The sequence below is a fragment of the Ambystoma mexicanum genome, chromosome 8, assembly GCF_040938575.1.
Source record: "Ambystoma mexicanum isolate Mex_15411 chromosome 8, UKY_AmexF1_1, whole genome shotgun sequence".
Taxonomy (NCBI): domain Eukaryota; kingdom Metazoa; phylum Chordata; class Amphibia; order Caudata; family Ambystomatidae; genus Ambystoma; species Ambystoma mexicanum.
The window spans coordinates 21,228,794-21,252,708 of NC_090929.1; the positions used below are offsets into that span (position 1 = coordinate 21,228,794).

A 23,915-nucleotide genomic window follows, 5' to 3' on the forward strand; every position below is an offset into this window, starting at 1 on the left:
TATTTTAGCCATTCTCTGAGTATAGCAACTGAAAGCAAGCGTCCCCAAACAGCACGATCCTCCCCGCAATGAGAGACAATGAAGGACTCTCCCAGGATGGGAATAAGGCCAAGACAGAGTGCGGGTGAGCGTAAATGGGAGTTTATCAATCAGAATAGGGCATGCAAAGAACTCTGCAAACTCCGAGAGCGCTCTGTCTGACAATAGCAAAGACAGGCGTATATATTTACAAAAAACGTCATCAAAACCTACATACTATAGGGGGCACAAGTTCATTGGGATTGGGTGGCGACGACTAACTATAGGTGCTGCTGCGGCGTGGTTGGTCTTGGCTGAAGGACGTCACTGATCACCCTCGTGGGTTGGGCTGGGCCTGGCAGGTCGGCGTGAGTTCATCCGGGCGGTGTTGGTGTGCCAATGCGATCTGGGGCAGAGATGAATGCCTTTCCTGACTTATTTGCCCTCGGCCATGCACACCGCAGTCATTCAGTCATTTACAGTGTTATTCTCTTTAGTAAATCTTCCAATAGGTTATTTTATGGGTTAATGTAACACAGGAGGAATGCACCTTGTGAGGGGTCTGGAGGTATTATATCGAGGCCTGGTTACCCGTGTCCTGTTGACCGGGGCCATAGGTCGAGGGGCTAAGCTTCGGGGCCTGGGACGGGTGGTACAGGTCTTTCTGTCTTGATAGAAGTTGTTATGGATGTTCCGCTGTGTGTTGTCAAAGTGTTGGGTGTCCTGATTGCACAGGGCCATAAGTCTAAGACGGTCCGGTGGGTTGTGGGGTTTACGAGGGGGCGCGTGAGTTTAGACAAAGGTTTACTGCTGTGCTGTAAATAATGTAGGTGGCTGGTCGCGGCCTTGGGTGCTGCAGTGGGGCTACAAATCTTTGAAGCGGCTCCAGTCTGGTCGGGGGAGGTGGGATAGCGCAGAGCGGGCCTCTGTTCTCATGTCTTGGCAGCCTTCGCAGGGTGGGAGGGGGAAATGGCCTTGTACGCATTCACAAAGGTATCTCCCTCGTGTGTTGCTGAATGTAGGTAAAGACATCACAAACATTTGAACACTTTCTACAATACTTATTCAAAATCGTTTCAAAACATGCATTTAGACTTTGCTGGATGTGTCTCGATTATACCCAGTCCGAGCACCATATTTGTACATTATATTCTAGCAGCTACAGTATTTTAGTTACATGCATATACATTCGCAGTAAATGAGGTAGTAGTTGGGTCGGTGGAGTACATAGAAAACGACCCACCACTGTACGTGACAGTGGTGGCACATAAGGGGCTTAGACATACACACATGATAAGTGCATTCTCGCGCATCCTTTACATGAGTTCATAGTATAGTTGCATTCGCTTTTTCGTGTACTCTAGCAGCATTAGCTTAGTTATGGCACAAAACCAAGGGAGGTAGGTTGCCCAGTGGTACACGCAACAACCAGATCCCTGGAGCGTTCCTTTATTATTAGCATCCACCTGTAATGGTGTGAGCTCGCCATTGCTTATATCATGGGAGCATGCTCTCTCATTTTAATACATTCTACAGGCGTTTGTAATATAAGAGATTTTGTGGAAGAAAGCATACTTTGCAAGTGGTCTTGACATTACTATATACATATATATTAAGACTGTCTGCCATCAGATGACCATTTTACCGTTCTTCTCATTGTTCAGGCCTGCTGGCCGGGTCATGCTGATAGTGATAGTACACTGCGGGAGGTGAACTGTTACAATGTTAGCGTATTGCGCTAGCTCATGTCCGTCTTGTTCGTGGGAACGTGCTCGCAGCGGATCTGCCAGGGTGCTGCGGCAACAGGGATGTGACTTCTCCCAGGGTGGGGGCCGTGCTACAGTGCGCTGAGCTCACACCATCTTTACAGGGCAAAAATGGTTTCTGGGCCTAGCTAAATTTGTGTGGCAATCAATACGTGTGGGTACTCGATATGTGTGGGCAATGTCTCCAGCGGGCGAGCCCTCCACCACCTGGGCCCGGGTGGCATGAGAGAACGCCCAATGAGCCATAGCCCTCACCTGGGGAGAAAACGCAGGCGAGAGGGGTCTCCTGGACCAGTCCTCCCCTACATTTCCCCCCTTTCGTTACTTAAGTAACGAATTCTTCAAATCCTCTATCCTCCTACATTCTGCTTCGTCCATCACTGCCTCATCCCATGCAGGAGTTCCTTTGATAGGCATCCATGCTCTGCACACCCCCCTTAAGCTCTCACCTCTCCTGGCGTATTCATCTCGAGTACACGTGAGATATATGCACCCACCATCTCCCTCCAGATCTACCCAAACTTCCTCGTACCACTCTAGTATGCGGGGCTCTTTGATGGTGGTGTGCCACAGCTTATCTACGATATCCTTGTCGTGGTACATGGGCACCAGTTGGTACCTGGGTGTGTTATCTACCCCTGTTTGTACTTGTGCTTCTTGCATCGTTCTTATTGTACCGTGTGAGTTGCCCATTGTCACCATCATCATTGCACCATTTGGTACTGCGTTAGCACAGACTCGAAGACCCACCTGGCACAGGCAGAAAATCAAAAGGAGGAACACCACAGCTGGCATCAAAAATTTCACAGTTGTTCCAAGCCATGAGGGGACCCAGGAGAAGATGTTATCGAACCATGTACTATCTTCTGCTCCGCCTTCCATCTTCATTTTTTCTCCTAGGTTGTGGACTGCTTCGATCACATGGGACAGGGAGCCGTTCTCTGCGTCTTCAGAAGGTACGAAAGTGCAGCAGGCACTTCCTATTTTTCGGCAAACACCGCCGTCCATCGCCGTCAACAGGTCCAGGACATACCTGTTTTGCATGGTCATCAGTCGCAAGGCTCTTAGTTCGACCCTTATTATGTTAAAACCTTCTTCAGTGTCGTTTGCCAGCTGAATTAATTCCCAACGGGTTATCTGGAGCCATTTTGCGTTAGCCCTTGCTTGGACACTTGATACGAGCGAGGCAAAAAATGTTTCTGCTGAGCTGAATAATCGATATTTGTCTGGGATCTGAGCCAATAGTTCTGATGATGCCTTTGATATATAATTTGATGCTCGTCTGTTACGGGTCAGCACCTCTCCCTTGCTTCCGGAAGACAGGACATATATTTGCGACTCTGAAGTTGGTTGAGCCACATTTTGCTGCATGCGTTCCTGTGTCCTTTTGCTCCCATCAATGTGGCTTTCGGGTATCACCATTAGGGCTGAGTGCAGAGTGGCCATTGAGCAGCTGCCACTCCATGACGGGGGGAGGTGTAGGTATGCCTGGTTGCCGCATACCCAGTACGTGTCCATAAGGGCCGCAGTCCCTTTTCTTAGATCTGGGATGGTGAGGGTCTTGTTACAGCTCTTGTTTGTTCCCATGGGGGTTCTCCCTTCTCCTTTAAAACACAGTTCATAGTCTTTCACCCTGCAGCTTGAAAGGCTTTTCGATGGGCGTAACCCAAGTTAACTTTGAAATGTGTTCCCTCCATACGGGTGTGCACGTTTCTTCTATCCATTGCAATTTCTCCGGTGCCACACCTCTCAGTGCTTCAGCTTTACACATTACTTCTTCGTTCTTCCACTTGTTGTCAGAAAAAAGTGTCCCTTCGATTGCAAAAAATGGTTCTTTCAGACATACAACCCCTGACGGTTTTGGGTAGCACGTTTTCTCGTTCTGCAGCATTTGAAAAGTCACTTCATGTGCCTGGAAGGTGTTCTTAATTCTGCATAACGTGAGATGAAGGAGACATTGGGCATCTATAATTGGCAACTCTTTGGGTAACAGTACTTTGGGTGTACCTGATGCGTGAGGGATGAGGGAGCAAACATAACAGCTCTCGTTTGTTGTTTGTTTAGCTGTGGCACTCAAATCTGCATACCACTTATTTGTTTGGTGGGGGTGTCGTGGGTCTTCCATCTTATCTAGACCTAGCCCATAATACTCATCATACTTCCTCCTCCCTGCTTCCCTCTTCCGTCTGTTGTTCTTATTCATCATATACTTCCCAAATCCCTGGGCAAGGGACAACCTAGACCCCCCTTTCTCTTTCCCGCCCCCCTTGGCCCATGCATCATATAATATTTCGTGTATAGCTAGCAGCTTTTCCTCTTCCTTCCTGACGTTATCTGGCAGGTAGTTGTTTAGTATGGGGGCAGGCTGGCTGGTGGGGGTGTTATACAACCACGATATGGCAGACGGGTTTCGGTCATTTAAACTGTGGGCATTGTAATTAGATACCCCTGGTGGAGACACTGTGTTGTTCTGCATTCCACCTTGTGGTTTTTTTCTTTGTATGATGACAGCACTGGATGGTGTGGTATGATACCCCCATACAAGTTTAGTTCCGTCCCATCTCAAAAAATCACCTTCCCTTGTATTGGCCCTTGTAGTTGTATTGGGCCCAGTAGTGCTGTTAATCCCTCCCCCCTCGTTCATCTCGATAGAGATGAACGCTACAAACCAATATGTAACCAGTCCAAACATTAGCATAAAAAATAATGTGATGCATACAGATAATCCACACTCATACGAATATCTGCATCTCTCATGTACTAATTCTCTCATTCTACTAATTCTATCCGTTGCAGGCTGCCCGTTAGATGCCATGGAAGCTCCTGTTTTGAGATATAAAAGTGCATTAAGTGCATGCATGTAAACATTTTGCTAGCACCATCAGTGCCAATGTATATTTGACGGGGAATGGAAGCGGGTGGGATACGGGGAGGGGTATTCACAGACAAGGGTGTATTCAAGCCATAATTTGGTCATTTCATTAAGTATATACAAATCAACAAGATAAAAAGAGAAAACACATTTTTTTTTTTTTTTAAGTATCCTTATCAGTTATTCTCTTATTCAAGTCCAGTACCAACACACACACACACAAAATCATATTCAGACATTCTGCTCAGTTGCATCGTTTGCTGTTGTCTGTGCCTCCTCATCTACCTCCTCTTGTACGTTGCTATATGCCTTCCGTACGTCGGTCAAGTGCACCCAGTACCTCAAGCCTTTAACCTTTACTGCCGTGGGCGTGCAAAATATTACTTCGTATGGGCCATGGAATCGTGGTGCATTCCACCGACGCACAAAGCTTCTGACATAAATCCAGTCGCCTGGCATTAGCTGTAGCTGTTGCCCTGGCTCCGTGACAGCGCCTGTTACATTTCCCTCTTCCCTAGTGAAGGGTGGGGAGAGTTGCTTTGATATCACGCGCGCTGCCCTTGTCAATTTCTTTAGATAATCTGTGAACTCATCTCCCAATATCGCGGCGCTTCTGTGAGCATCTGAGTGTTCGCGCAGTGGCGAGTGTGCTGTGTTCATCCGTCTCCCAGTCACGATCTCGTGCGGGGACAAATGGTGGTCTTTGCTTGGCTGATTCCTTAATTCAAATAGCGCAAGGGGTAGGCAGTAAATCCAATTCTTTTTTAATGAGAAGCATAGTTTTGATAACCTGCCCTTCAACAGTCCGTTCATCTTTTCCACTACGCCATTACTTTGAGGGTGATAAATCGAACACAATTTATGTTTTATTCCCAATAATGTAGTAACTTCCTTGAAAAGCTCATTCACAAAATGAGTGCCGTTGTCTGAGCGAATCACGTCACAAATTCCCCAGCGCGGGAATACTTCCCTTACTAGGAACTTGGCGGCGCTTTTGGCATCAGGTCGTGCACAGGGTCCAGCTTCCACCCACCTTGAAAATGGGCACACAACCACGATCATGTACCGTGCGCCATTACACCTTTCCCCCATGTCTGCGTAATCTATATGCAGTTCCTTGAATGGGCCAATGGGTTTAGGAATTGTTCCCCGGAGTGTGCGTAATGTCATCCCTGAATTGTATATTTGGCATGTTGTACATTCCATTGCTAACCGAGACACGTGCTCCTGGAGACAGGGCACGAACCATTCTTCCTGTATCTCTGCTGCGATGTGCTGCTTGGTATTATGTGCAGGGAAGTGTAGCTGTTGAAATGCAACTTCTAGTAACTGTAGAGGCATTACCACTTTCCCTGAGTTACTTTGCCGCCATAGTAGGTCTGTTCCCGACTGGCTGCACCCCCGTTTAGTCCACGTCAATTTTTCCTCTGCACTAGCTCCTTCCTGTAATTCTAATATTTGTGATATGGACATCATGTTGTACCCTTCTGGGGGCTCTTCGGTTGTCTTGTTCTTAAGCATGTACTCACCTGTGTCATATTTCTGAAAATAGGAAGCCTCCTTGGCGGCAGCGTCCGCTGCCGCGTTCCCTAAAGACACAGCATCTGTGTTGGATGTATGTGCTTGGCACTTTACTATTGCTACTGCTGTAGGGTTTTGCAGGGCCTCAATTAACTCTTTCAACAATTCTGCATGCTGTACTGGTGTTCCGTCTGCCCGCCTAAATCCCCTACGCCCCCATCTTGCTAGGCCTCCATGTACTGTAGTTGTCATGTAAGCTGATTCTGTGTATATTGTCACTGCGCAACCCTTTGCTGCATGTAGTGCTTCTATGAGCGCAATCAGTTCTGCTGCCTGTGCGGAGTAATGTGATGGGAGGCGGTATTGTACCAGTGTTTCATACTCACCGTCTTCTAACCTCACTACTGCCATGCCAACATGTTTTTCTCCCGTGTCCACGTCAATTGATGCGGACCCATCCACAAAATACACTTCCCCCTCACTTAGAGCGTTCTCACACACCACTGTGTCCTCCCCTCTCTCTCCTGTGTAGGTTGCGCAATCGTGGTTCTGCATGTCTTCCAGTGTGCACGCTTCTGTAATGAATGTGGCGGGGTTCACTGTCTTGCATCTCACTATATGGATGTTGGCACTGGACAATATAATCTCGTAGGCGGTCGCCCGCTGTCTGGTCAGTGTGCTTTTTGATCTCTCGAGTATTGCAAATAATGAATGTTCCACAAACAATGTCACAGGGCAACCCATTACTATTATGGCACTCTTTTCAATCGCGAACGCGGCTGCAGCGAGTGATTGCTCGCACGCGAAATGGCCTTGCATCACGGCGTCCAAAGTACCACTATAGTAGGCTAATGGCTTGTGTCCTAAGGATGTTTTTTGTGTCAATACTGCTGTCATGAGTGTTCCCTTGCAGTGTGAGAATAGGTAAAATTCGCGTCCATAATCGGGGTTTGCGAGTACTGGGGCGCTTGAAATCAAATCTTTTAATGTTTGGAAAGAGGAGCTCATCTCTTCCGTCCATTCCATCTTCCTGTTCTCCTGTTGGGCCACCTTTAACGCTTGTAATAGGGGCCTGGTGTATGCCGCATAATCTAATATCCATGCTCGGCAGTAATTGCACATTCCCAGGAATTTTTGCATGTCTTTTACTGTTGTGGGTTCTCCTACTGATCTTATGGCTTCTACTCTGTCTGGTATTATTCTTTTCCCATCTCTTGAAATCAGCTGTCCTAGGTACAGGACCTCTGTCAGACAGTACTGTAGCTTTCCCTTGTCCACCTTGTACCCCTTGTTGGCCAGCAAAGTCAGTAATGTTATGGAATCTGTTCTGCATTTCTCTTCGTTTTGTGCGCATACTAGTAGATCGTCTACGTACTGAATAATGGTGCTCTCAACTGATAGGTTTCCTAGGTCTTCATGTAATACGCGGTTGAAGATGCTCGGGCTCTCGCAGTATCCCTGTGGTAATCTGCAATGTTCGTATCTTTTACCCCCCAGTGTGAAGGCGGTAAGGTATCTACTCTCTTCAGCCAGGGGTATAGAGAAAAATGCATTCTTCAAGTCTACTACTGTAAAGTGTGATGCCTCTTTCGGGATGCTGCATAGAATTGATGCAGGGTTCGGGACTAGAGGGAATTCCTTCTGAATTACATCATTGAGGGGGCGTAAGTCTTGTATCATCCTCCAAGACCCCCCTTTTGCTTTTTTGATTGGATAAATACAGGTGTTACATGGGGAGCTTGAAGGCACTATTATCCCTTGTGCTAGTAGGGCATTTATTGTTTCTTTTATCCCTTCTTCAGCTTCACGAGACAAAGGATACTGTTTAACTCGCGGTAAAATTGCTCCTTGCTTTAGTTTTATTACCACAGGTTGTACTCCATGCAACAGTCCCACATCATGGGGGCCTGTTGTCCATAAGTTGTTTGGTACGAACCTCATGTCGTCATCAAAAAATGACGGTGGTGCTCCTACCACTGTCATCAATTGGACGGGGGTCTCCCTTGCTTGTATTAAAATATCACAGGGCATCGCTATTTCCATTACTATCTCACCATCCCCTTCCGTGTCTGAAAAGAGATCCTCATCTGTTACCTCTCGTAGGGCGATGTTGGCGTTTGTGCACAGCACTGTGCGCCACTCACACCCTTCCTCGTCCACTCCAATCACAGCGATCCTTTTTGCTGACACTTGTACAGCGTGCAAGTCTAATGATACCACTGATCCCGGTGCTGTGTTGGGACACACTATGGGGCGGAAGAGGAACTCCGCCGGAATCCTCCAGTCCATGCCTCCTAGCTCGGGAATTATGAGGGCCAGAGTCTTTAGCCCTTTGACAAACATTTCCTCGTTTTGTGGCAGCCCTCGTATTTCCTGTGTGGTTGTGTAGGCTTGCACTACCAACATCGCACGCAAGGGGCATATCCCAGGTGTAGAACACACTATTCCTCTCTCGGTAAATTATATGGTCATGTTGAGTTTGCTCAGAAGATCCCTCCCTAGCAAGTTTATTGGGGAATGTTCGTAATACAATAAGGGTGCCTTCACAGTCTTACCCCCCACTGTTACATCCAAAGCTTCTGTATAAGGAACTTCAATTACAGCCCCAGAGAACCCCTGCGTCTCTAACTTCCTGTTAGATAACGTGAATCGGCCCTCTCTGACACATGATTTCTCCGCTCCCGAATCAACCATGAATATAAACTGCTTGTCTCCTATCTGCGCCCCTACCAATGGTTCCTCTGCTGCATTGTAGGTGGTGGCTAGAACTGGACACGCAAGTGTTCTCTGTGGGCTGTCCTATGCGGGGTATCTCATTGCCCCTCCCTCATTAAAAACACTCCCTGAAACCACTGACATGCCACTGTAAGGTGCTGGTGCGGGGGCCCCGTTTGCTGTTGTTGCGAAAGGGTTACCTGGTGTGTATTGCATACTGTCATTGTTTTGTGGGTTGTTCTGTGTCCTATACCGGGGTCCCTGTTGCTGGCCCGTGGTACCCTGGCCGGGGTTTCTTAGTTGCTGCTGTCCCATTGGGAGACCATATGGGCTCCCTGGGTGTGGATGACCATAATTCTCCTCCTCTTGGAATCCATTGTTTTGTCTGCTTCTACACTCCCTGGAGTAATGCCCCCATCGTCCACAGTTCCAGCAACTCCCCTGGGGGCCCCTGGGACCCTGCCATCCATTTCCTCCCATTCCCCCGTACCCTTGTCCGCCTCCTCTCCGGCCCCTGTACCCACCTCGTCCCCCTCGAGGGGTCCACTCTTGCCACTGCGGACCTCCACCTTGCTCCTGCTCAGTCCACTGCCGCTGTGCTGTTCCCGCCCAATTAGTTGCCACCCTTCCTTGCAGTGCTATCGGCCCCTCCTCCTCATCATCTCCCTCCCTACTGTGTGGGAGCGCGGCTACTGCTGCTGCAACCTTCACTAACTTTGTCTGTACTAACTTCGCCTCGTCTGCCAATCTTTCCTGCGCCACCTCCTTCTCCCTTTCCTTAATTCGTTTACAATGGTGTACTATTATGCTCTGAATTTCTGGCCATCCCTTTGCTTCAATACCTGCTATCTTGTCAAGCGCCTTCTGCACTTCCTTTGGGAGCCCTCTCTTTATAATGAAATAAAATAAAGATGTCGATTGATACCAGGGCGTGCCCGTTTCTGCTCTCCACATCTCTTGGACCCGAAAAATGTAATCCATAGCCTCCTCCCCGTCATTCATTGTACACTGCATCACTGACTGTAAGTCCGGTGTGTTTGGGAATGTTTCGCGTAAGGCATCCCACACCCTGGCACGCACTGTGTTAAAGGATGCCCCATCATGGCGGTCACAGTCTAATGTTACTCCCGGGAAACCGGCTTTTACCCATACTCTTTCAGCCTGATCGCCCACTGCTGACACGAGCAGACTTTGCACATCTCCTATAGCTAGGGGTACCCCAGCAGTATGTTTCTCAAAGGCATATATCCACTTACTTGCCCCTCCTGATAACGGGGGCAATAGTTTTAATAAATTGGCTTTATCCATCTGCGCCCATGGGATATAGTTAGGCCTCCCTCCTCCCCTGTGTATCAACGGGAGCTGTAGCTTTCCTTTCGTCGTCCCTTCCGGGCCCGTTTTGGCTGCTGATGTTCCCAGTAATGCCATTTTCCCCACTCTGTTCCTTAATCGCCCCGTCCATTCATCGTCCAGGGTTCTCATAGAACACGTACCTTCCTCCCCCTCGCTTCCCCCTCCCATCGCCATACTCAACCTGTCGCTTTCTTCTAACTCGTCCCTTATATCACACAGCAATTCCTCTCTAATTCCCCCAAGCCTTTCTTCGTTTACAACATCTCCCTCTCGGGACCCTACTTCTATTATTCGCGTTGGTTCTTCCTCAATTCTAAACAGGATCTCGCCCTTTTTCCACCCCTCTTCGGGCTTTCTATGTTCAGCTAGTGCTCTGGACGTACGTCCTGATCTAGTTGCATCTAGTGCTGTTCGTTCGCATATGTCTTTTATCCTTGAGAGCTCATCTTTTGCTATCGACAGTCTTGACTCTAAATCATCTGTGAGCTTCTCTATATCTACCCTTTGTGTGCCTGCCTGGGCTCGCTCCCTCGTGCTTTCATATGGCGGAGGTGCCGTGGGCCGGTGGGGTGTAGTATCTTTTGGGGGAGGTATGTAAGTGGGGTCACTGTACCCCTCTGCGGGCACAGGCTTTTTTAATATCGGGTACAAACTTATTACCTCTACTGGTGGCGCTACACTTGACACTTCTTTGACATCTCTCTGTATTAGTAGTGGATTGTCTGTGGTGGACGGGAGATCAGGATTTAATGCTGGTGTTTTAGGCGGTGGTACTTCTTCAAATAACCTCCAAAGATCTAATATTTCCCTCCTATTCTGCAGCTGCTTTCCTTTGTATTTTAGAAAAATGCATGTGGCCACCGTATCCAGAACACTTTTATCAAATGACCCTCCCTCGGGCCAAATCTGAGGTAACCCTTCCCCCTTTAGCTCGGTCACCCATTGGTCGTGATATGTTTTAATCCGCTCCACGTATCCTGGGAGATTCTTACAAATATGTGATAAGGGTGTTTCAGCCCCCATCCCTGTGCCCTCCTAATGCTGGTGTCTCCGTGTGTTTGCAACTACAATGTAAATGCAGTATCAATGTTATTCTTTATATTTTACTTCACATTCAATGTTGGCTCCCTTTGGGCTCTCCTCCTCCCTGACTGCACAATACAAAACTGGCCGTACACAATGTCTATTCTGTTCTCTTTGGGGGGCACATACAAGAGCAACCCATCCTTTATTTTGACAATGTCGGCCTGGAAATCAAAAGGTACTCACTCACTTCACTATATTGACGGTGTCTTAAAAGGAGGAAAAAACTTTTATCCGACCACACTTACCATGACCATTTAATTATTACACATTTATAACCGCCTCACACATTCACAACAACAAAATATCTTCTAGCACATATGAGGTGCACACACCTCGTGGCACCACTCAATTCACCATTCAAGCTGCCCTCCCTTTCCTCCCTAGCCGGCTATCCCTGTTCGTCTTATTTGAATATCTGGATGCGCATATATATAGATATTAACCTGTTTTCCCCCCTTTCTAGTAGGACTCTTCTTCTCTTACTGTCTTCCTAAGTTTGTGCTAATCACAGTTCTTTATTCTCCCCCTACCCTTAAAGAAAAGAAAGGAAAAAAGTAATAGCGGTCACTAATGTACTCTGTGTCCCCTTTTGCTGAACACTTTTATTTTATATTCCACTTCTTCATATATTCCCAGTACTAGTCAAGATAGCACTATGCGGCGCCGCCTTCCACCCCCTTTCGGAGCTAGGTTCCCGTCACTCTTATCTCTTATTCACCTCGTAATCCTAATGGCCATATGCAAAGAAAAAGCAAGGAAAGTTCAAGATGATCCTTAGTAGATCTGCGTACCCCCCTCTTCGTTACCTGTCCTACACTTCTCTCCCCGCTCCCCTTACAATCGCTCGCACTCAGTACTCACGTGCCCGTCTTGAACCGATAGTCTCCGAAACTGGGTCCGTCCAGGCAGTGTCGCCGTCAGCTCAACAGTCAGCCCCGGCTCCGGCGAGCGGTACTCAAAGGGGATTTTTCAACCGTGATCCCGTACCCTCTCTCTATTGAGTGCGCACTTCTTAGTGTACCGGTCGCCGTTGGCGGGCAACCTCCCGGAGCCGGCTCACCGTGCGTCTCCCTTTTCGACCGGAGATTCTCGTGCCAAAAGGGGACGGTTATAAGGAGTTGGGAAGAAATAAAAATCACGCTATCGGGGTCACCACTGAAAGCAAGCGTCCCCAAACAGCACGATCCTCCCCGCAATGAGAGACAATGAAGGACTCTCCCAGGATGGGAATAAGGCCAAGACAGAGTGCGGGTGAGTGTAAATGGGAGTTTATCAATCAGAATAGGGCATGCAAAGAACTCTGCAAACTCCGAGAGCGCTCTGTCTGACAATAGCAAAGACAGGCGTATATATTTACAAAAAATGTCATCAAAACCTACATACTATAGGGGGCACAAGTTCATTGGGATTGGGTGGCGACGACTAACTATAGGTGCTGCTGCGGCGTGGCTGTTCTTGGCTGAAGGACGTCACTGATCACCCTCGTGGGTTGGGCTGGGCCTGGCAGGTCGGCGTGAGTTCATCCGGGCGGTGTTGGTGTGCCAATGCGATCTGGGGCAGAGATGAATGCCTTTCCTGACTTATTTGCCCTCGGCCATGCACACCGCAGTCATTCAGTCATTTACAGTGTTATTCTCTTTAGTAAATCTTCCAATAGGTTATTTTATGGGTTAATGCAACACAGGAGGAATGCACCTTGTGAGGGGTCTGGAGGTAATATATCGAGGCCTGGTTACCCGTGTCCTGTTGACCGGGGCCATAGGTCGAGGGGCTAAGCTTCGGGGCCTGGGACGGGTGGTACAGGTCTTTCTGTCTTGATAGAAGTTGTTATGGATGTTCCGCTGTGTGTTGTCAAAGTGTTGGGTGTCCTGATTGCACAGGGCCATAAGTCTAAGACGGTCCGGTGGGTTGTGGGGTTTACGAGGGGGCGCGTGAGTTTAGACAAAGGTTTACTGCTGTGCTGTAAATAATGCAGGTGGCTGGTCGCGGCCTTGGGTGCTGCAGTGGGGCTACAAATCTTTGAAGCGGCTCCAGTCTGGTCGGGGGAGGTGGGATAGCGCAGAGCGGGCCTCTGTTCTCATGTCTTGGCAGCCTTCGCAGGGTGGGAGGGGGAAATGGCCTTGTACGCATTCACAAAGGTATCTCCCTCGTGTGTTGCTGAATGTAGGTAAAGACATCACAAACATTTGAACACTTTCTACAATACTTATTCAAAATCGTTTCAAAACATGCATTTAGACTTTGCTGGATGTGTCTCGATTATACCCAGTCCGAGCACCATATTTGTACATTATATTCTAGCAGCTACAGTATTTTAGTTACATGCATATACATTCGCAGTAAATGAGGTAGTAGTTGGGTCGGTGGAGTACATAGAAAACGACCCGCCACTGTACGTGACAGTGGTGGCACATAAGGGGCTTAGACATACACACATGATAAGTGCATTCTCGCGCATCCTTTACATGAGTTCATAGTATAGTTGCATTCGCTTTTTCGTGTACTCTAGCAGCATTAGCTTAGTTATGGCACAAAACCATGGGAGGTAGGTTGCCCAGTGGTACACGCAACAACCAGATCCCTGGAGCGTTCCTTTATTATTAGCATCCACCTGTAATGGTGTGAGCTCGCCATTGCTTATATCATGGGAGCATGCTCTCTCATTTTAATACATTCTACAGGCGTTTGTAATATAAGAGATTTTGTGGAAGAAAGCATACTTTGCAAATGGTCTTGACATTACTATATACATATATATTAAGACTGTCTGCCATCAGATGACCATTTTACCGTTCTTCTCATTGTTCAGGCCTGCTGGCCGGGTCATGCTGATAGTGATAGTACACTGCGGGAGGTGAACTGTTACAATGTTAGCGCATTGCGCTAGCTCATGTCCGTCTTGTTCGTGGGAACGTGCTCGCAGCGGATCTGCCAGGGTGCTGCGGCAACAGGGATGTGACTTCTCCCAGGGTGGGGGCCGCGCTACAGTGCGCTGAGCTCACACCATCTTTACCGGGCAAAAATGGTTTCTGGGCCTAGCTAAATTTGTGTGGCAATCAATACGTGTGGGTACTCGATATGTGTGGGCAATGTCTCCAGCGGGCAAGCCCTCCACCACCTGGGCCCGGGTGGCACGAGGGAACGCCCAATGAGCCATAGCCCTCACCTGGGGAGAAAACGCAGGCGAGAGGGGTCTCCTGGACCAGTCCTCCCCTACAGTATAAAAGGGAGTACCACACTACATAACTGTAGTACCCTGCGGTTGGTAAGCTAGGGTTTGTGGGGATATCCAGGGCACACTAGGGAGTTCCATCATGGAAGGAGAGTCCTCATCCCCACGAGGGAAATCTCTCCCTGTGAGGTCCTCCTGTTTTTCACCACCCCTAGGGGAAATATCCGGTAGTGACCTCACCTCCCTAGCCTCACAGAGAAGGGTTCCCCTGTGGGGAGAAGTGACGTGATCCCATTATTCGTCACATTGCTTGGTGCGTATTTTAAAGGCCTAAGAAATCTGTTGTTGCTTTGTATGGACTCTGGGTAGCCCCAGACCACTCTCTCAGCCCTCCTGATACTTGCCGCTCTGCTGCCTCATCTTGACTGGGTTTGGCTAAAATCTGAGTGTCTCGCTGTTCACCATAACAGGCTGACTTCCCAAAATCCTCTGCCCAGGGCTCATTTAGAATGTGACGAGACAATCTGTGATGGACAACGCCTCATAGAGTTAAGCAGCTTTTGCTTATGTTGCAGGCTGGAGACGGCTTTAGGCATTTTTTATGAATGTTTAATGTTCTGCTACGTTGCACTGCCTGTGGCTTATAGATTTCTTAGCATTCCTTTGAATCTGTTCCTTTGCTCTGTGAGAGCCCTTCTACTGATTATAAATGCACTCACTTTAATATGCCCTCATTTGTATTTTCCAGGAAAAGGTTGCATGCCTTTCTTGTCCTTGGGTCCATATTATTAAAGCGGGCATATTAATCTTGTATCGGGCCCCCAAGCACATGATTGTTTCTGTGCCAATTAGAAGAATTGGATGAGACTTACACAGCAAGGTGGGCACATTGGAAAACCCCCAGTTTTATACAATACAGGCGCTTGCACAGTTCTTGGGAACAGTCTGATGGTAGCAATTGGTATTCAAGATTCTATGTGCAGCATTACAACTGCCCTCCCTCAGTGCTTGTGGAGCAGGAAGAAATCCCAAAGCATCACACACAAACATTTCTCAATAGCAAGGAGCAGAAGACCTCTCTGCCTCTATCGCTCGCTCAGACTCACCCACACATGCACACACACACAGTCACATACCCCTGTAGCGTGCGCCAACGTCATCACGGCAGCACCCCGACCCCAGGCACGGGAGGGGAAGTCCCCCCCCCCTTCACTGCCTGGGGATCGGGGAGAGCGCCAGAGGAACAGGGGGAGGACAAGCTATCTTATCCCCAGCACTGGGAACGCAGTGAGGAGTACGAGGTACCTCGTCCTCCACACTTAATTGGTTTAAGTCACTAATCAAATGTTTTCACCATCATGAATAATGAGCTGGAAGTTTGGGACAAAGAATCTGCACATCTATCTTTATTACACAACTTCTTTTATGACATGTCCTAAATCACTGAAAGTACAGTCGGGCTAACTAGATTTTTCAAGTTGGCATTACCTTGCATTCTGGGACTTATAGTTTAGTATTCAGGATGTGAAAATTAAAGCCACAAAGATATTGTTTTGGCTCAACATGGTGCTATAAGGATTTACATGTTGTCATGTGGCTTTATTATGCAATTTGTGTTTTTTGTAAGTTAACTCTGTAAGACATTATTACTGTAGACCTTGAAATCCAACAATTTGTGCCAAAGTTTGTGATCTTGGTCAGGCCCCCCTCCCCCTGCCATCTGGCCGACTATCCCACTCCCTCCTTTTTGGATGCAGACAGAGTATCATGAGTTCCTTTTTTCCTCTTCCACCAATGCCCATGAGGTAGGGGTGAGGCATCTTGTATATGCAACCACACTCCACACACACATTGATGCCTTTGGTGTAGAAGGGAATGGAATTGAATAACACAACTTCCATGCACTCATTAACACCCCAATATCTTTGCAGTGTTAAGGACGGGCAGAGTCAGCACACGTGACAGTCTCTCCGGAGTAGGTATTGGAAGGGAGCCAGGACTCATAGATCCACACTAAGGCACCACTTCACTTCAGAACCTGGTGCCAGATGTGACTGATGATGTTGGAGTTCAGCCCACATTTATAAAAATGTTCTCTAATTTTAGAAAACTAGACGAAGCTGGTTCCCAGAACAGAGATCTGGTTCAGATCGTCGCCAAACGTGAAGAATCAATTCACCAGAATCAGGTGCGGCTGGAAGAGAAGAGCCGGGATTGTGCATCGCTGGCCCGGCAGCTGGAAGTGGCAATCCAGGATGCCAGGCGACAGGTGAGGATTGCAAGTCTGGGCAATTGGGATGCAGGAAGGTTGGGTAGACACAGGCACATTGTTGAAGTTTATGGTGAATGCTCAAATTAGATATTGATGAACTATGACCCCCAAGAGGGTTAAAGGGCCCGCATTCCAGACCTGTGAAGGTGGCAGAGGATTGAGGCCTCAGGCACTTCTCTCATGAACATTAGCTGTCCCATTTACTCCTGCTACAAGGTCTTTATATATTATTTTAATTTTGTATTATGAATTAACCAACAAAATTGTTCTAACATAAACATGTGAAAAGATTTAAAGCATTTAAGAAGATAAAACACCATGTTATTCATACATCGATTCATTGATTCAGTACATCAGTTCATTCATTTGTATTCCCAAGATAATTGATTAAAAGGTGAATGAATAAAACAAATGAGGAAACAGGTTTTCTTTTATGGAGCTCTGCCTATAGCTCCCAGGAATGTCAGCACGGCGATTGTAATGGCCTCTTCAAACCCTCCCGTGGCTCTGCCAAAAAGCGACTTTGTTTGCAGCCCCTCTTCTTTTTCCACAAATCTGAGAAAATCCTTTAGCCTCAAGTTTTGTACAGCACGACGACAGCCAATAATGAAATGTTCTCTAGCCACAAACCAGACCACCTGGATAGGTCCCAGATCGAATGGCTTTTATTTCCCAGAGGCAAAAGTGCATGTATTGCTGACGCCAGTGAGGGTGGGGAAATGATGCTAGATATCGCGGTAGCATGTTCACTGGTTGACAGTCCAGAATAGACTACTTTAGAGAGAATACGACCGCATTCGCTGGATTGTTTCTATCCAATGCTCTCTAAACAGTCATTTTGTTGCAAGTTGCAGCGTGCTTGCTCAACTCTGTGCTGACCCCAATCTTATGCATAAAGGCACAATCGCCCAATTGGAGACAGCACGTTCATCGCAGACACCCCACCGCTAAAAATGTGAAAGGAGACCCCCCTCATAGGCTTAAGTAGTTTCCCATAAAAAGACAAAACCCTCCAATGTTACACAGCCCTCGGCAACACTATTTCAAGTACGAGCTGTAGCGCAGTGGAGGAAGCTGCGGACGAAGGACAGCTCAGGGGCCTGACTGACCGTTTTGCCCATTTCTTGCACGCAGTTGACTACAAAGTCATTTCTATTGCTTCCCATCCCCCTGCAAAACCCAGTCTGCATATGATTAAGGATACCAGCTGATGAAATCCAGTTCCCTAGCTCAGCTAGTAGCAAAGAGAAAAATATCTGGCTTTCCGGGTCAAGCAGGCCTCCTATACAGTAACTACTGGGTGCAGATCCATCCCCCCTTTTATAAATCGGTATAATCACCGATTTCTGCCATGAGCTTGGTAATGCTCTTTCCGGCATTATGTTGGCAAATAGTATATGCAGAATAGTGGCCCAGAGCAGGAGGGCGATTTTCAAAATGGCATTGCTCAGCCCATTTGGGCCACATGCAGATGAATTTGAGGCTGCTCTTCTACGATTTTCTATATCCTCAACGGAGAGAGAGACCATTAACAGTCGATGGTAAGGTTGTTGTTACAGAATTAGAGGGCCTTGATAAATGGGCAATATGAGTGCCCCAGTCATTCTCACTCACTGCATCTGTTTGCATATCTTCCTGAAAGAAGTTGCACAGATGTTTTCTGGGCTTTATCTGATACATAATCTGCTTTACTACACCTGTACTCACGCTACACTTAATGCAACCTCATGTCAGAAACAAAACAATCTGAGGGACCTGGATACGTGAAGCACCATGGGTACAGTAGATGTCACACTAGGGATAGTATTACTCGCACGAGTTCCGAAAAGGACTGTATTACTCTACAGCTTCCACTAGATGTCAGCCTATGCATAGCATTTGAATCTAAGCAGATACAAGCATCAGAAATATGAGTACGGTGAATAATGTATCCCATATATATAGATGGGGGTATGAGGTGTACAATACGCTCACACGTTACTTGTTTATTGCAAGTGATTGTTAGCAAATATTTGTTTTAATATCAAGTTTATGCAAGCAAATATCGGCAAGCAGAATTTCATGACATAGACTCATTAAATCAGATGGGCTATGATTTGACTATTTCCCCCCAGTAACATTTTTGCCACCATTTCTTATGACGAGGTAAGGTGAACCAAATCCATACATTTGTTTGCCGGAAGATTGACCAATACATTTTTTTTGGGATTAAAATTTCATGATCATGGGATTTCATGTAAAATTGTAAAACTGTTTGTCTATTGAGGATTACTGGTATATTTATATATGCCTGAAGCAAAAGGCAGTATATTGCATCTCAACTAGGGCAGGGCGGTGTGGGGGAGTACAGGGAGAGATATATGGATGAACATAGTCTGCTGCCTGGAGGAAGTGCACCCGTATCTCGCCCCTTGCACAAGGCCGGTGGACCCCACAGTATTGTCAGACACAGACACAGAGACAGACTAGGAGCATTCCACTTGCTGACATCAGCTGGTGCATGATGTAATAGTTTGTGACGATTGTTCACGCATGCCACAGTGTTGCTGACACACATTTTACCATGTGCTTAATGAGACAAAAGTTCTATTTTATGGACAGCAAGGACTGGCATTGCATCTCACTTCTGGCATTAAAACAATGTATTTGTACCAACCTTTTGATTTATTTGTATAGCCCCATAGAACACAAGGGCTTCTGGGGGGGCTACCTCCCGGTGTCCAGAAAACGGGTTTCAGTCACCTCAAGAGATGCATGAATAAGTAAACACCCCATGCAGCTTACATGCAGTGTGTCTGTAAATGTGAGAAAGATTGTTAAGAACCTGGTGTCCAACTTCAACAACTGAGAGGGTGGTAGGAATTTCGCTACAACCCTCGTTTGAGCCGAATGCACATCTCTGTGCCAATAGGCCATTAAAAACGGGCAAGTTTGGAATGAATTACCAAACATGTGCACATCAAAAATATATACATTGTGGACAACGCCCACTATACCATTGCAGATTACGGAGCTCTTCTATGAGATTCTGGTCTGTTTCCTTTCCCTTCCTTTGGATACATGGTAATGAGTTCCTGCGTGAATCCAAGCCTGGGTGCAGAACATAATGAACAAGGAGTGCCAGGGAACACAAAACAGAAGACCTTTCTTTGGTAACACACACTATTTGCATTGCCCACTGGAATGCCAGCTCTTTGAGGCTGCCGCTACCGCAGAGAGTCACAGAACTGCGTTAATGCATCGTGCACTATAGCTATAACACCATGACGACACACATCGGACACCGGCTAGGACTGGGGTAATAGCTAAGAATAAGTACAAACAGTATACCAATTATTTATCTACAACACATTGCATCACAATAGCCAGAGCTTTAGTTTTATTGTAATGCACTTTATTTGGGCACTTCACAACAAAACCTCAACAAAATGCAAGTTAGGCGAAATAATGCTATCAGCAGTGCTAAACTTCCCCAGGGCACAACACATGTCTGCAACTAGGCACGCCATAAACTGGCTTAATATTAAGCAGAGAATTGACCTCCAAACTATCTCCCTCACCCAGAAGTGCCTCTCCAACCAAGCTCCCACCTACCTGTCCAACACCATATCCAGACAAACATCTACACAACCTACCAGAACAGCCCAGTCTTACTGCGTTGCCATTCCACAATTCAAACAACACGCAAGTGGGGCTAGTTTCCCAGTCCTTGCTGCCAAAAAATGGAATGCTCTACCAGTATCTCTAAGAGAGGAACCACCATTCCTCCTTTTTTAAAAAAAAAAGTGAAACTCTGTCTACATGAGCAAGACCTATATATGCTCTCATAATATGATAGGCCAACTCTACTTATCGCCTCCTGATGTATCATCTGAACATTCTACATATGTACTGTGATAATTATTTAGACCTCACTGTCTACTGTACCATACATGTACATCTTCCTATTGTATTGCTCTCTGTATTACTGGTTGTAGTTCTCTAACTTGTATGAATACCGCTCTGATGCCCCTGGGCTTGGCTGTGCTATACAAATAAATAAACTAAACTAAGTTGTTCTCACAAAATAAACAGGGTGGCAACTCAACAAACATTGGTAATCGCCAGAGCACAAGCTGATGTTGAACATTTGGGAGAGTTACCAGTCCATATCCTGGAAAAAAGGAGCACTCCTGCAGCCATACTACAGATCACGCTTGGAGCCAAGACCCCCCAAGAAGTGGAGCTCACTGATGACCCGAGAACGACCCCTTCAGCTGACCAGCGCCAACACTAGTTAAGCCCTGCTTTTCTGCGTGATCACATGAAGACCCTCAGCTGTGCTTTAACCCCTGGACCCGGTGGGAACAACCAGTCTAGATATGTGCCTTCTTTGCCTTTGGCAGCGTCCCCGGACCAATCACTGGATCAACCATCTCTCCCTTGTGCTACCTCACTGCAGCCGCTGCCGTTCCTAGATCATCCTTGGAACTTGGAGGATCTTTGTGTGTAGGCAGACACCCACTCCTGTATTTTCAACCCTATTGCTTAAACAGAAGATGTGCTGGGCCAGCTCATTTTTTCTAACTTTGAAGATCGCCTGTCGCACCTGACCATGGTGACTCCTGTTGCAATCTGTCTTCTTTGAATCCTAGAGGTCACCTCCTATATAGAAGCTTTCCTGTTTTTTTCTTTTGGGTGTTCCTGCTGGAAGATGTCTGAAACCAAACCTAAGCACTGCGACCGACAACTGAATCCTGCATCTGAATGTGACCTACAAACCCTGGGCCTCTCTCGACAGAAATAAGTGCAGACGACCTGTTTCCCCAACAGAACCCGGAACCTCAGCTGTGGACTCTGGAGAAATCAGAGTCCGGGGGATAAGTTAGCATACCTGTTTCTGTCCCTTCCCCCATTACCCCCGTTTTTCGTAGGGTTACATGTGCGTAAAATCCTGTCCCTAACTTGCTCTTTCCTGACTTTGGTCGGCGGAGGACTTGTCAAGGATCCCTTCCTAGGCCTACCTGGAAATACTCACAGAGAACGAAAATGCCCCACTGTCCTCAGAGACAGCAACAGATGTGTTAAAGAGTGGAAATAGATAGCCCACTGTGTGCCTCCTCTGAGAGGGTGACCTTCCCTATGAAATACTACCCCGTCTGGGCTATAGAGATACGGACAGGGCAGAAGTTCAGCTGGCAGAGCAAAATACCACAAGGTATTCACCAGGCTGAAAAGAAAGGGAAGACCGTTTTAGTAGAACAGCAGTGTGGAGATAATATTATAACCGCAAGAGAGACTAACCTGGGATAGCTGGGAATCTACTTTAAGTGAATGGATAGTGATGTTTTCTGATGGGATTTCGGGATAGAAGTAGTAGCACAAGTATGCAGTGGTTTAAAAAGGTTTTCAAGGACTTGGAGGGACTACAGGTCCTCGTATCGTCCACAAACGTCCTGCACCGGCACCACGCAACAGGCTTACAAAGGAAGATCCCAGCCATATAGAGGAAACCAGTGATGACACCGAGCTTCCTCCAGAAGGCCAGCACCAACACAGGCGTGACCAAACCACGGCCTGACCCCCCGTTTTGACACCCCACTAAGGGGCTGCTTACCAACTCTGTCACACAGTGGAACATCACAACTGATAAATGGGTGCTGTCCATCATTCAGCAGGGCCACACCCTAGAGTTAATGGGGAAATATCCCACCATGCCCCCGTCCCAAAGACTGAGAAACACCAATCCTTGCTCCTCCAAGAGGTACAGTCCCTCCTAAGGAAAGGGCCATCAAATTCCACTGCACCTCTAGGGCTCCGGAGTATAGAGCAGATACTTTCTGGCAGGAAACAGGAGGATGAAGACCCATGCTAGACCTCGGGAGACTCAAGAAATTCCTCAAGTCTCAGAAGTGTTGCATGTTGACACTACAGCATATCTTGGATCAGCGAAAGGACGGGACTTCCTCTCCTCGCTAGACCTAATGTAATTGTAACAGCATTTATAAAGCGCCCCTATAGCCATAGGCATCTAGGCGCTAATCCTAGAGGAGGCCTGTTTCCATATTGTCATTCATCGGCGGCATAGACGTTTCCCCCACTTTCAGATTTAAGGAAAACGTCACCAATTCAAGGCCCTGCCCTTTGGAATAAAGTGAGCACCAAGAGTGTTCACAAAATGCCTACCTCCAGTGGCTACCGTCATTCAGGTATTCACGTTTACTGTATCTGGATGACTGGCTGTTGCGCGCTCCATCTCTACCACTGGCGACACAACACACCAAAGATACCATCTAGTCTGTAACATCTTTGGGGTTCTCAGTGAACTTGGCAAAGTCATGCTTACAGCCTTCTCAAAACACACTGTTCTTGGGCTCACACCTCAACACTTGCATGTCTTACCACGCCTTCAGAGGAGAGGGTGCAGTCGATACTGCCCAAGGTCCAGCAGCTGTTGGGACTGCCGATCACATCAGTCCGCTCACTCATGTCGCTTGTGGGAATTATGTAATCTTGCATCCCATTAATCCCTCACTTCAAGCTCCAGATGTGGCCTCCTCAAGAGTTCCTAGACGCCCGTTGGCAACAAATATCAGGTTCCTGGGAAGACCAGCTTCTCCTCACGCCATCTTTTCGCCAAGCTCTCCAGTGGCGGAGTAATCGTCTCAACTTCACTCAAAGAAGCCCCCCTTTCCCCTTCCAACGTATCAGGTCACAGTTACCAGGGATGCTTCACTGGATGGTTCGGGAGCCCACACAGGACAGTTCCACGCCAGGGGCTTGTGGTTACCAGAAGATAAAGTCCCTCACATCAGTGTCCTGGAGTTGAGGGCAGTGTCCTGGGCCAGCTGCAAAACATGGTGGTCCGTTTCTTCACAGACAACACCACCATGTTCTATATCCACAAACACGGGGACCTGCTCTCCGATTCTGTCTGCAGAAGCGCAGGCACTGTGGAAATGGGCTCTGGCCCATGTCATATTTCTGATTCCCTTCCATCTACCAGGGATCCACAATACGATTGCAGATTTGCTCAGAAAGGAGCTTGGGTCCTGCCACGGATGGCAACTTTACCAGAGCCAAGCTCTCTGTCTCTTCACCAAGTAGGGGCATCCAGAGATGGACCTGTTTGCTACAGCGACCAACAGAAAATGCAACAAG

General features: G+C 47.4%; 1 protein-coding gene across 2 annotated transcripts in view; it reads left to right on the top strand.

The window, feature by feature from the left end:
* The window catches only part of ODF2 (outer dense fiber of sperm tails 2), a 1,029,707-nt gene that overhangs the window by 983,639 nt on the left and 22,153 nt on the right, over window positions 1-23,915 (top strand). For both annotated transcript variants that reach the window (XM_069609164.1, XM_069609165.1), the window contains one exon: window positions 16,610-16,772. In XM_069609164.1, coding sequence (XP_069465265.1) covers window positions 16,610-16,772 — 163 coding nt within the window. The remainder of the gene's footprint in view (window positions 1-16,609; window positions 16,773-23,915) is intronic.